At 45.8% G+C, this 13,392-nt stretch overlaps 1 protein-coding gene across 8 annotated transcripts in view; it reads right to left on the reverse strand.

The window, feature by feature from the left end:
• The window catches only part of SLMAP (sarcolemma associated protein), a 1,084,481-nt gene that overhangs the window by 279,759 nt on the left and 791,330 nt on the right, over positions 1 to 13,392 (reverse strand). For all 8 annotated transcript variants that reach the window (XM_078661565.1, XM_078661566.1, XM_078661561.1 and 5 more), the window contains one exon: positions 9,607 to 9,681. In XM_078661565.1, coding sequence (XP_078517691.1) covers positions 9,607 to 9,681 — 75 coding nt within the window. The remainder of the gene's footprint in view (positions 1 to 9,606; positions 9,682 to 13,392) is intronic.

Here is a 13,392-nt window from a genome sequence, read left to right on the forward strand (position 1 = left end):
TTGAAGCATTCCATGCAGGATCACCTTTTTATCTACAAGTTTAGAGCCATACTGTGGCATGCCTATCAAGGATGCCTACACATCCCCAGAGAATCCTGTAACGCGACCCAGTGCCATGCATTAATGCACTAAACTGGTGCCCATGGCATGTTCGACACAATGGGGATGACTAGACCAGCTCCGAGGAAATATTTGGCTGCATCTTGTATGTCTTTGATAGTCTGAGCAAAGGTGTTTTACTCTGTTATAAAGGGCCATCCCCAGAGGGTATATGTGTATCATTCAGTAGGCACCCAGTATTCAGAAAGTGTAAGGCCATGCTGGCAAAGAAAATACTTTTTCTAAAAGTGTTGATGCATTTTGATTTCCTGTCTGGAGGCACAATAGGTAATACATTTGTATTCACTTTACAATAGATGCCTGCACTACCAAGCTCTATGGATTTGGGTACTGGTTCAAGAAGGTCAGATCACCAGGGGTAGCATGCAACTAGCTACAGGGCAATTTACAGCTAGGGCTAAACACAGTTTAAACCAGCTCACCATTAAAGTTTCCATACGGGCCTCTGTGGTTCCCAAGTGCTCTTAAGTAGCAGGCCCAGGCTATAATATCTCTACTAAAAGATATACCTTCGTTTATACGGAGGGTAGTCGTAAGTATAGCAGTTCTATTGCTCAGCGGACAATTACCATGAAGTATGGGACAATTACCATGAAGTATGCATTCCAATGGGATGTACAGCTCTCTCTTAGGGGGGAGTGTCAACTGTATTGTTGTTATGCAGGCATAACGCCCAGCATCAGTTTGATAGGGTGGAATAAGTTATCCACCTCTAATCGTCAAGTGGGATATTTTCAAGCCATTGAACAATGTCTGAATCCAAGGGGTCTAGTGGGATACTTTCAAGCCATTGAACAGTGTCTGAATCCAATCGAAACACTGTTTCCAGCCTCCTGCAGTAATGGGGAGGAGTTCAGTACAGTGCAAGGTTTAGGATCCAATATGGGTGCTGAGACCTGATCCTGTGCTTGTGCCAAGAAGGTCAGCTCTGGTAAAGTTGCTGGTGCCGGAGTGAAGACATAGGCCGGGAGCCAACACCAGGGGATCAACTAGAAACAAACTCAAGGGCAAAAGTCCAACTGAGGGTCCTGTGCCTCCAAGAGGGCCCAAAGGCTCTCCGGATGGTGTTGGAAATATCTTTAACAAGTGCATCATGATCACCCTGAATTAGTCTACCTGCCGTGGGGTTGACAACAGCCCAGGGTGCTTGTGGCATGCCGGGACCTTCCTCAGAATAGACTTGGAGGCAGATGAAGGCAGCAGAGACGTCTCCTTCCAGTGCCGACTGCACAACTTCTCCCTGAAGAAGGATTGGTGAGACGGGGACGAGTCCCACTTAGACTTCTTGAGCTTGTGGTAAGACTTTTCCATCACCTTAGTCTTTTACTTCCCAGAAGTCTACGACTTGGAGCAGGACATGGGGAAAAAGCAGATCTGCGACTTGGAGCATGAAATGGTGTGCTATCTGGAGCTCACTCTACCTCACCTTTTGAATTCATCCACACATAGCTTTACCTGCATGTAGAGTCATGCTAAGACCTAGCCACCAATGGCAGACATTGTATGAATCCATGATTGGAATCTGTTTCCAGCAGTCGCAGCACAGTTTGCAACCTCAATTAAAATGTGTGAAAGATGAAGCAGAGCTCGGGATATGCAATGAAGTGCATGGAAAGCAACAAATTGACGCCAGCGTGGAGTGGCGGCATCTGTGTGTCATATCTGCAGATTATGTGAGGTCCCCACAGAGTACAGTGATACCCACCCACAAATCCATAAATCCATGTCACAATGACTACTGACCCACATTTTAGAGGTGCATCTAGTCCAAAGTCCAACTTTCAAACAAAGTCATCTTCTGTTATTGAAACGGAGCATACAAACCAACTAAGGCAGAAATAATGCCCAAGTGGGTGAGCATTTGCCATCTAATATGGTTTCATATTTCTTTTTGCAAAGATGTTTTGGGAAATTCTGAACCAATTCTTCCATTATATTCCACTGAGGTCCAGTGATTCAACAAGGTCTGTGAAACAGCAATATGTCAACTCTCTGGGAGCTACTGTGGCCGGGCTATGGTCAGCTTTGTTATGTGTTTTTCTTTACTTGCAGGTGTCTCATCATACACGGAAGGAAGAAGTGAATGTTTGCCCGCAATATGAATATATGTAGGCATGCATGTAGGTAGGGCAGTAGCAGAGGCTTCTATCAGTGTCTCGAAAGTCCATGGAAGTAAAATTCACCTGTGGGGCAACTTTTACATTTTCTCTCTATACAAGGGAGATGACTACCTTGTTTTCAATGGGGTGGCAAAACTGCTAAGTAGTGTACTATATTAAGTGTGAACTGGTACTTGATGGTCTTCTCAGTTCTTGTGAGTTTCAATGTGGAAGACTACTTCTTACACTTTCAAAATGGCCACAACATAGTACAAAGCTACTCAAAGGATAACAGTTGGGTAAACTCATATTTCTTCTGCACTTGAAGCCCTTCTGTGGTATTGCCTAGAGGATAGCATTTCTAGGTGTTCTCTTTATTGTGCCATACTGTAGATAAAATGTCTCTTATCCCGATCCACCACTTTTTCTTAACCATTGGAAAGATACAGACATTCAAAAGTAACCCTTCAGTGATTGCATCTATGCAAAAGGTGTCAGTATTTGATGAAAAAGTAGCCTGACTATAATATACCTTCTTTCTAGATAGGAATGGTTAGTTTTTTCAACCTGTATTCAACCTGTATTTACAGGGATCCAGGAGTACATGTTTTGATTGGGCAGACGTTGTGAGCTTACACAAAAAAGTGCTTGCACTCCACACAGCTTTGATAATTTTGTTTATTTATCCAGCTGCCTAAGTGTGAATTTTCAGGAGCACACATATGCCACTATAATGGTATTATAGTGTCTTAGGTAACTAGATAATTTATGTGTTTTTTCCTCTGGCAGCAGCACAGATGGGAGGAGGCAGTCATTAACGTACATTCATTTTTAAGTCTGGTATTTTTAGGGTTGGTGCTTCTGCTTGGAAATAAAGGGTGATTTAGATGTCAATCATTTGTTCAGGACATGAGCACAAGTTTCAACATGGTTATGATTTTCTTTTCAGTTTTCTGCAATTTCTTTTTTTAGGGAATCTCCAGCATGCAGTATGAGTTTCGGTGGGTGTCTGTCAGCATATTTCACTAAAGGACTTTGATTTTGAAACAGCTCTGTGGAGACTGGCTATTGTTCTCTTCGTTCGCATCTAAAATAATCGATAGTTCAGCACAGAGCTCTTCATCACACCCTTTGGTGTCTCCCTCAAAGTATTCACTGCAAGTTACTTAAAGTGACTTAGTACATTCTTATCTTTTAAAACCTGTCAAATGAGTACAGCACAGTTTCCTCCTCAAATTCATAGTCACCATGACTTGAAATGGAACGCATGACCTACATTTATTCATTGAGATCCCTGGGGAAAACTTCAAGTGCATTAGCTGTATATCTAGGAGGTCTTGCATTTAGGACAAAACTTAAAAGGGTTATTCTATATCCCCAACCCAACCCAGCCAAGACAGGACTCTGGCATGTTGTTTGATTGAATCTGCACCTTTGCACACAGACAGAATTGACCTGCCTGTGGGCCTGCCTCGGATCAGTGAATTCCGGTGGGAAGCTGCTGGGTAAACCTCTCTTATTCTTAGGTCTTCATTACCCAGTTGGCTAAGCTGGTTGATCAATTGCTTTGGTCTGAGGCTAGCAGAGGGAGCTTCTGGAGTGTGAGACTTGGGGGAAGATGCCACAACACGAAAGGCCTGCTCTTCGATTCAGCTCTGTAGACCCCTGTTCCTCCGCTTTAGGGGTGCTGAAGCTGAAACCAGCAGCCACAGTCGAACCCCATGGGCCAAAGCCTAATCCCAGAATCCAAGTTCGAAAGGACTTGGGCCTGGTATGGCGACAGGGGGAGCAGTAATTAGGCCACTGCAGTAAGGTCAAGCCCTGACCCCGCAGAAGCAGCCAGACTGGAATTGGGTGCAGCTTGCGGCATCGGGTGGGCTCCCACCCCTCTTGACGTTTCAACATAAGCTCAGCTTATCCTGTTTGCAGGTTAGCCTCACAAGGCACGGTATGGACCTTGTGGTATATCTTCGTTTGCCAAGATTAATAAAAAGAATAGGACACTACAGGTCTACAGCAAACTGCCTCCCATTGCTACTTTGTGAGTGTGGCCGAAGCTGGAGTATAATGCCGCCGTGGTCATTGTGGCTGCCACTGTTTCCGTTGTTGCTTCTCCCGTTTGCCTCTGTGACTTGGACCTTGTTTGTTGCGGCGGATGGGACAGCGGCGTTGCCGCGGATGGAACAGGGGCTCAGCCAATTGTCCATGTATCAGTGAGTTGGCTTAACACCATAGTGCAGTGGCATAGCTTGGGCAGCTCAGGGAAGTCTTTGGCTAGTTGCTTGGCCAGCTTTACAGACACGTTTTCTAATTTTTTCAGCCGTGACTGAGTGCTGATCCCAGGCATCCAGGCACCCGGGAAATTCCAACTACCATGGCGCACCATCAAAGCTCCAGCGTTCCAGAGAGTCTTAGTGAGCCCCAGGTGGAGGAGGAGAGGTGAAGGTGTGATGACTGAGGTGGGAGTGAGGCAGTAAGTTGTGAGGCAGCGTGCACATAGGCGTTCAGCGGGCCTCCTGTATTAAAAGGAAGTGTCCAACGTTAGCCGCCCCCCCCCCCCCCCCCCCCCCCCCCCCGGCACCACCTCTGTTCTGTCTGTGCAGTGTTTTTAAAGAGACAGCAGGTCATCAGACACAGCCTCATATTTATATTTTTGTGTATTCCTTTCTTCAAAGCAATCACCAGCCTGTTAACAGCACTCCTTACCCAAGACCGTTATGTGCCAGTTCTTTGAAGTTCTGAAGCATCTCACTTACCCGAATGGGACCAATGGCTTTTTCGGCATGCTTGTCCCCCTTCCCCGTATCTACTTGCTACCAGGGAAGGTGAGTAGGGGCTCACTTTCCAAGCTTGCTAGATTTCAAGGCTTTTTCATAGGAAGAACATACGGTGCGGTCTTGGGCTAACTCATTTAAATATCTTCGCACTCCACGGTACCTTTCCATTATTGTCCTGGCCCAAACGCCAACCCCAATCAGCAGTACTAGGGGCAAGTATGACACCTGCCAGGAAAGAAATATTATTTAAAAGGCCGGTAGGATTGACATAGGAGGAGTAGGTTCATAACTGAAATAACTAAGGGAAACTGAGCGAGAGTACCATGTGATTTGTCACGGGCCGTGGGCCAGCCGGCAGACAAAGCAGCAAGGGGTGATGCAAAATTAAAAACAAAAATCATTACAGACACCCCAAATGACAAGACGCTGGAGTGACAGGCTGTCATCGACAACTTGATCCAGGATGGATTAAATTTCACCTTTCCTGCCCAAAAAATAAATGTAGAATTGCAGACTTTTTAAAACCTGTTAAGAACACTGGTAGTATACCATCACCACAACCCACAGCTTCCCATCAGTGGACAACAAGCAAGCTAATAAGCAAGTTAAGATTTCCAATCTCCTTGTGACGGAGGGTCTTAGCCCAGTAAATAGGAGCTCCTTCAGTACGCAAGTCATAGTGCATTCATGTGGTTCCCACGCTGTGCTTGCCATAAATACCAGTGGATCTGAAGTTCCTCATGGAGGGATGATGTTGTTACTCGCGTAAGATGGCAATCGTACAGGCGGGGCAATTTTTGCAAGCAATCTTCCAGCACAGCTTCAGAACAATAGCACCTGCCAAAGTAGGTTATTGATGTAGCCCTAGTTTTGGTGGCGGTAACCGGTGATGAGCCTGCTGAGGCGCTCTTGTTACAGGAGATGGTGTTGATTCTCCTTCGCACCTTTGGGCTGCCTGAGTTGAACCTGATCAGGATTACCAAGAGAAGGACATTGGGGGACTATACTCGGTTGCTCACTCCCATAAAATTACCCTTTGATTAACTGCATTTAACAGAGCAAATAGCCTAAGCCCATTCAGATTCTTTCTCCTTGAATCAATCCAAAGGAAATACTTGGGAATCATCTCCTACTCTATATCTGAGAGAATGCAACCGTGGGGATGATAGAATTAATGTAGAAGCCGAAAGAACGCCCCAACAAGTAGAATGTGTCACTTCCACGGTAGAAAGCAAAAGAGTGGGGCAATTTGACAGTACTACCCATTCTGCTTCCCAGACTGGATCTCATTGAGACTCTACTACATAACTTGGACGTAATTTATTCGGCTCTTAAACTTCACTCCGATAAAATGGAGCTCCAGGTAGAACTCCTCAATATTCTAGCTGTTCATGTAATGGGCTTCAATAATAAATTAATGACTTAACAAAATGATCCTTAGAGTGCAAGCTGATCATGCAACCTGTTACCACACCGGCTCGTGTTCAACTACACTTTATCTCCTTTCCTCTGTCCCGTCAGTACTCTCTGCTATTCTAGTGGAAGTCAGAGGTACTAGTCTCCAGAATAAAAATTGCCTCCCTAGGACCTAGGGTGGAGCCCATGTCAGAGGTGCAAATGTTAGTATCAACACACACCTCCCCTTTGAATGGTAAGTGTTCAGGGAGTACTAATGAGGCTACCCAGCCCAGTGACGCAGCAATGAGTCCTGGCTCTACAGGCCCTGCTCCAACGCAAGACCAGGTGCATTCCGCACCCCTGCATCTCAAAGGTTGCTTTAAAAAAGGGAGAGAAAAGCGAGAAAGAACCAGGGTGACATAGTTAGTCATCCTACGGCTAGAAAGGATTCACCCGTCCAGACAACATCAATTCCCACGGTTTGGGCCGCTACATCGGTAAGTCCAGCTCCTTCTTGAATTGAGAATATGCCACCAATGGGAAAGCAGATCTATCCCATTTCCAGCCAACTGTTGCCTCAAAGGCATCTCACTTGCTAGCCAGGGTGGACTACTGCAAACAAGAGTCAACTCTTAACCCACCGGCTTCTTCTCAGTTTTGCTCAACCACACAGCCTGTTTCACTAACTATTTCTGGGTACGTTTCTCAGTCAAAGCCAACAGTGCCCTTTCTGCTTCCTGTCAGACCTCAACACAACTCCACCATCCCTTTGGACGGCGCTGTGTCAAACATCCAGCTAGTTATCTATCGTTATGCTATGTTGCGGGGAGTATCTTTAAATTTCCACCATCTGTACGAGCATTATTTAGTTTGCCCTAAGGGCTTAGTAGCTGGACCCCTATTATTTTATGGCACAGGCGTTCAGGACTCGCTGTCCCTGTCTCAGGACCTGCGGCATAAGCCACTGATATGGAGTATACCACTAAAAGGGATTTTGAGATCCATGCTAGGGCTACTGAGCAATACACTGGTGAGTCAACATTAGTTGGTCCAAAGGTAATAGCAGTTCTCATCTGCACATAAAGGAACTTGTGAGATCCCCAGCTACACGTCAAAAGGCAATCATGACATCCTCCGAAGGAGCACTATATTTAAATTGATTGGCACCTTAGTGGGCCTTGAATATATACCATCAAATGATCTTGAAATTGTGCAGTTTAAGCCTCATCCCACAATGCAGGGTAGAGACAGAACTGTGATCTTGGTCCACTCACGAAATCAGGTGTGGTAGTACAGGGATAAATTCTCTGACGGGGTATTGAGGTTGCTATTTAGACCTCCCTATGTTATCCTACACCCCCCACCTTATCCAAGTTCTATGAACCCTGATTCTACCTATAGAGGCATTCTTAGAGGAGCAGGAGGAGCTAAGCAGCATAGGAACGACAGAGCATCTTCAAGTCATTCACTTTCATATTAATGGCAGTTCTCGACAAATGCTTCTCAGAATGGTAGCCTAGGGCCATGGAGCAAACAGGAGATCTGCAAGGCATGAAATCCATACTTGCACCTTATTTCTGGGACACCAAATGCTGAATTCAGTCGAACGCTGGGTAAAACGGAGAATGAGTGTTGGTAGCACTGTACTCAAAGCTATCTTGTCTACACAGCAGGAGTCACCTGTTGTGGGTAGTGTGAGCAGCGTCAAAATACCCAGTGGGATGCTAAACTATAACAAGTGGTGCTGCTGTGATCCTTTTCTCAATCCTCGTGTTGCAGATTCCTTATCCCAGGGCCCCACAATTTCCCTAGACTTCACGGCTCAGAAGCTGGTGTTTCTATTCAGGAAAAATGGCAGGTCTGCGGCTTAAAATCAATAACGTCTTGTCGTCGATTTTATGGAGACTTTTGCAAATGCTTGTTTGCAAGAAACCTGGGTAACAACGCCATCACGTTTAAATGACTTTAAGACTTTTCATTTGGATGCCACTCCATCCTCTTCTGGTAGACCCATGGGAGGTTTGCAATCTACCTCTCAGTTAGGGCACATCCTAGAACAGTTTCCTATAAAGCAGATAGACCCTTTTATCAACTACTCAGTCTCTAATTCATAGATGGCACAAGCTGGACAATATTAACTTTTACAATAACATTCACCTGCCGACAGAGCCTGTGTATTGTCTGGGTTGGACATGGACTTGGACTCTCTTCGAGGTGCCTAAAATCTGGTCTTGGTGTGTGTGTGTGGGGATTGGATTTTAATGTTTACCTATGCCCCACAGCGCTTCAAGACCATAAAGCAAAACTTTGTTTTAGTCACAATTTTATGGTATTTCATTTACCGATGTTGCAGTATGTGTGGCTTACTTTTTTTGTACAACACACTATAGAGTGTTTTTAAAATGTAAATAATTTACTGCAGTTGTGCTACTCATTACTTTGTACAAGATATGTTCTCAATGCCATATATAAAAAATACAAAATGAATCCTTACATCCCTAATGAAAAAAAACTTGAAAGCCTTTTTGGGTACTTTTAAAATATTGGCTGATCTCCCAGAGGCATCACCAGCCATACCCTCTACCAGTTTTAAATGTTCATCTGACCCATTTGACTACTGAATTCTTCAAATCGGTTACCTGTGCACATCTAGAACCCCCTGGGGGGGTTATTAAACAAGCATTTAAGCCTGTCTCTAGGTTCATATCACATGCTGGAGACATTTTTATCCACTCTGCAAATACTATTGCTAAAATGTACCATGCTAAATCGTAGAAAGAAAGAAATATCCAGTGTACTGTGACTATGTAGAAGCAGGAACTAGTAAACACTGGACAAAGTAGAGAGAAAATATGTACGCATTAGATGCTGGACTAGAGTGTGCTTCAAAGCTGTAGGACAGAAAACATCAAAGATTACGACATATTCTAGTGCTACTATTTTTTTATGCTCTGATGCAGTCCAAAAACATAGAACTTCTCATTACTGTGTGGTGTAACAATGTACTCAGCAGAGGTGACAATTAGTAACCACAACTAATTAAAAACATCATTTAAGATCAATGTTTCAGCAAAGCCATATATAAGTAGCAGCATTGAATTTGTGGAACAGGCTGATACTGACAGAATATGCATTCATTCACATGTGCAAATAGTTTCTTCAACATTCTGCACTTGGGGAGAAAGAAATGTTTATTCTTTATTATCCCATACCTTGAAGAAGTTGTATTTTCTTATTAGAGTCCTCAACTTGTTGCCTGAAAGCCTTTCTTTCTTCTTCCAACAGTGCTGTCAATACAATTAACAAAATCAGAATGAGGCTTAATTCATCTTGAATTAAACAGGCATATAAAATCATTTTATTGTTATTAACTTCATTTAAGGTGCTCAACTCAGTAAGATAGACATGTTCAGAACACCTCAAACAAGTACTGAGACGGATTACCTGTCAGGAACAGCCAAGTTTCTATTGTAAGGTTTCACACTTCTTGGTCAGGTGACCAGTCTTTGAGAGCAAATTTTACTAGAGGCCAGACCTAAAAAACGAGATGCTCCTCTTTCCAAGATTTTACCTTATCTTGGTTATTCATGAATGTTTTAACGTTGTGTTGAGAGGATAGTTTGTAACCTCCCGAGAGTAATAATCTCAGAAATATCAATGAGGAAGGCTAGCGAAAAGCAAGGCATTGCAGCAGCATCTGGGGAAACTGCTCATTCTTGGAGCCACACAAGTACATATGCAACAACATTCGCCACCATTTCTGTAACTACAATTTTGCAGCTAAGCATACATAAGAGGCCTTTAAATAAGATATAAACGGCCAATAAAGTATCTGAAAACGGATCACAGCATCAATTATAACCAACATTACCTAAGGTAATGAGCCTTTTTTTCCTAATGGATACTATTCCATTTGCAGAATCTTTTGCCTTGAACAATTCCTGCCAGTAAAACTAAGATGAAGGAGCCTAAAATTAGCAAGACTAACAAGAGAAGCTACCTATAACATACATAAAACCTTTACTGTTAATGAGTAGAGGGAATACCTACGTTGATACCCATCTCAAACAGTTAACATTCTGCAAAGGGGGGAGGAGCCAAGCTCGCGTCCGAGATGGCCGCGTTTTAGCTCGGCTCTGTTCGCTTTCCTGTCTGGAACGTCTATCCTGTGTTTTATCCTGCCCCGGGAAGTATTCTTTGAGAGACTATGGAACTACGACATTTCACAGGCACTTACCGTTTGCTCCGTTTGTTCCTGGGTGCCGCGGATCCTGGGCTGCACCCTTGTCTGCTTCGGGGCCTCCGGAGCGAGCGGGCCTGACACTCCTTGGCGGCGCCCGGGCGGGGCGGAGCGCTGTGGCCGGCCCTTGGTGGCGGTGTGGGTTCGGTCAGAGAGGCCGATGTGCAATTAGACCGATTACGGCTATCCGGGCCTGATCCGGCGGTCCTGCGGCCTGGTGTTGGGGCGCTGCCTTCCATGGACGGGGTTGACCGTGTATGTGGCCCGTCTCCCCTTTGTTCTCCGGTCCGGCCATTTTGAGTACCTCCGCCCGGACTCGGAGAACGGAGCCGGTAGCGTGTGGGGAGCCGGCGACCCGCCTTCTTCTGGTGGCCCCCCTTCCTGCTTTGGTGGTGCCTCTGCTGGTGGTCGGCTGTATCCTGTTTGCCCCGCTGGTGTCCAGACGGGGATCGGAGTTTGCCGCGGCCCCGCCGGGCTTCTAAGATGGCGGCCGACCCCATGTCTCTCGGACTGGCCGAGACTGGCGACGCTGATCCGCCGTATGGCACGTTTGCTGAATACCGTAAAGGTGAGCCTACACTTGGCGACATACTCGCCGCCTTGCGCTCCTGGAGTGCTCCCATGGCCGCGCCTATCATTGACCTGGAGGAGGATCATTTTGCCGGGCCTGCCGAGCCCCCCCCGGTGTGTGCGGCTTCATCTCTGCTGTGTGCTGATGGAACTTTCCTGGAGGTCGTGGGCCCGGCGGCTGCCGTTGGTGTGGGTGTGCGGATGTCCGCTGCCTTCCTTCATCCTGTGCTCCCCCCTGTACAGGGGGTCCGCCGGCCGGGTCCCGTCCGGACCGGCCTTGCTGGATCTCCCTTTCCCTTTTTGCCTCGAATGGCCGAACGAAGATCCTGTCATTGCTCCGCCGGATCGGCTTCCCTTATATTGTCGTCGGAACTGTGCCTGCATTGCCTGAGGTGGTTGCCGTCCTTTCCGGTTCATCCGGGTCACAATCGATATGACTTGTGTGGATTGCCGATCGGACTCCCTGTTGTTCACCTCCTGTTCCACATGATCTGGTTCCTTGTGCGTTGGACGACTACAGCTTGGGATAAACAAGGACAGGGTTGAGATGAACTTGCCTCGGTGGACTGTTATCTTGCGGTATGATCGGATGATCCGTTTGTAACTGTATGACTGTGTTCGATTCTCCTTCATGTTCCTGGAGCTTATCCTTGTGCTTATTATCTTCCCGTGGGTTCTGAGTATTTTCGGACGGGAGGGTGGGAGCTGATGGGGTTTTGATTATATGGCTCCTCTCCCGTTGTTACTTCCCTGTTTTCCCTTCTTTTTTTTGTCTTTGTGGTTCTTGCTTACTTTTTTCTCTTCTATATTTCGGGTTCTGATTAGGGCGACAGGCACGCTGCCGGGGGGTAGGCCATAGCCTTCTGCAGGGGTGCAGGGTGGGATGTGCGGGGTGGGGGGGGGGTCTGTTGTATTGTGTTTTCCCCTCATTCCCTTTTTTTGGTTCTATGGCTCTTTTGTATCCCCTTTTTTCGAGACGCGGTGTCGGCATGTGGCCCCCTGGGGTGTTTTTGCTAGCATGGGCCTTCTGGTATTCCTGCCGTCACGGTTTACTACGCATTCATTCCTCCTGTTACCACTGGTTCCATGTGCTGATCTATTCTTGAGTGCTTCGTTAGCCGTGGGGCGCGTGCAGTGATGCTGCGTTCTTACTTCTCCCCCCTTTTTTCCTATGTCTTTTCCCCCCCTTTTCTTTTCCCCTCTCCCCCTTCTTCTTTCCTCCCCTGGGTTGTTGTGGCAGAGGGCTCTTTGTTTTGCAAGCCTATTTTTAGTTCTGTGTATTATTGTGTGTTTTTGTAGTGGTGGGAGGGCGCTGGGCAGCGGTTGCAATTGCTTATTTCTGTGGGACTCACGTTCTGACTTTGCCAAAATGTACCTGTTCTTTTTTAATTTTCCTGTGTTCGATACTGCTGCTTGTTCGCGGCCCACCACGGCCCTCTGGACTTTACGGATTGCCCTTATTCTGAGACACCCTTTCTTCTATTATAAAATCAACCTTCTCTCATCCTGTACGTGATGGTTGCTCGGTGGCTTCTTGCCTTTGCTTCTCATATGGATTGCTGTGCTGTCCTGTGGGAGCTTCTGTATTGCCTGCTATGTTTCTTTTATTGTGGTGGCCGGCCCGATGGGTTGTAGGCCCGTATCTGTGAGCGCTTTCTGTACAATAAAGGTTTAAAAAAAAAAAAAAAAAAAAAAATTTCTGCAAAGGAAAGAATGTGCAGTTATTTCCTATTCAGAGACCGGTTTGCAGCGCGCAGTGCTATCGTGTATACGACACGAACCACTCAGCTTGACATTTGAAAGCAAGTAGCTTGAGATCTAATGGTAGCTCCCACTCTTAATTTTAAACAGGATTTGAAATTGGAAATGTTTATGTGCTGCATAGAACCACCACAGGCACATTATTTTTTCTGAAATTCAGGTATGGGATTTTACTGGTCAATGTATTATGTAGTAGATGGCAGGGGTCTGCTATTTCACTTACTTATCCTTAATGTTACCATTGTCCTGAATCTGAAAAGCATTTCTTGTTCTTTTGTCCCACTTACTACCATCTAAAGAAGACTTGGTTACTTCCTATACGTCGCCTGTTGGGTGTTAAGAGAACACAGAGCAGATTGTTTTTGCGGTTTCCAGATGTTTACAGTACGCCTGGCCGAAAACAAGCAGACTGAAAGAAGCACTTTAA

The sequence above is a fragment of the Lissotriton helveticus genome, chromosome 9 (assembly GCF_964261635.1).
Source record: "Lissotriton helveticus chromosome 9, aLisHel1.1, whole genome shotgun sequence".
Lineage (NCBI taxonomy): Eukaryota > Metazoa > Chordata > Amphibia > Caudata > Salamandridae > Lissotriton > Lissotriton helveticus.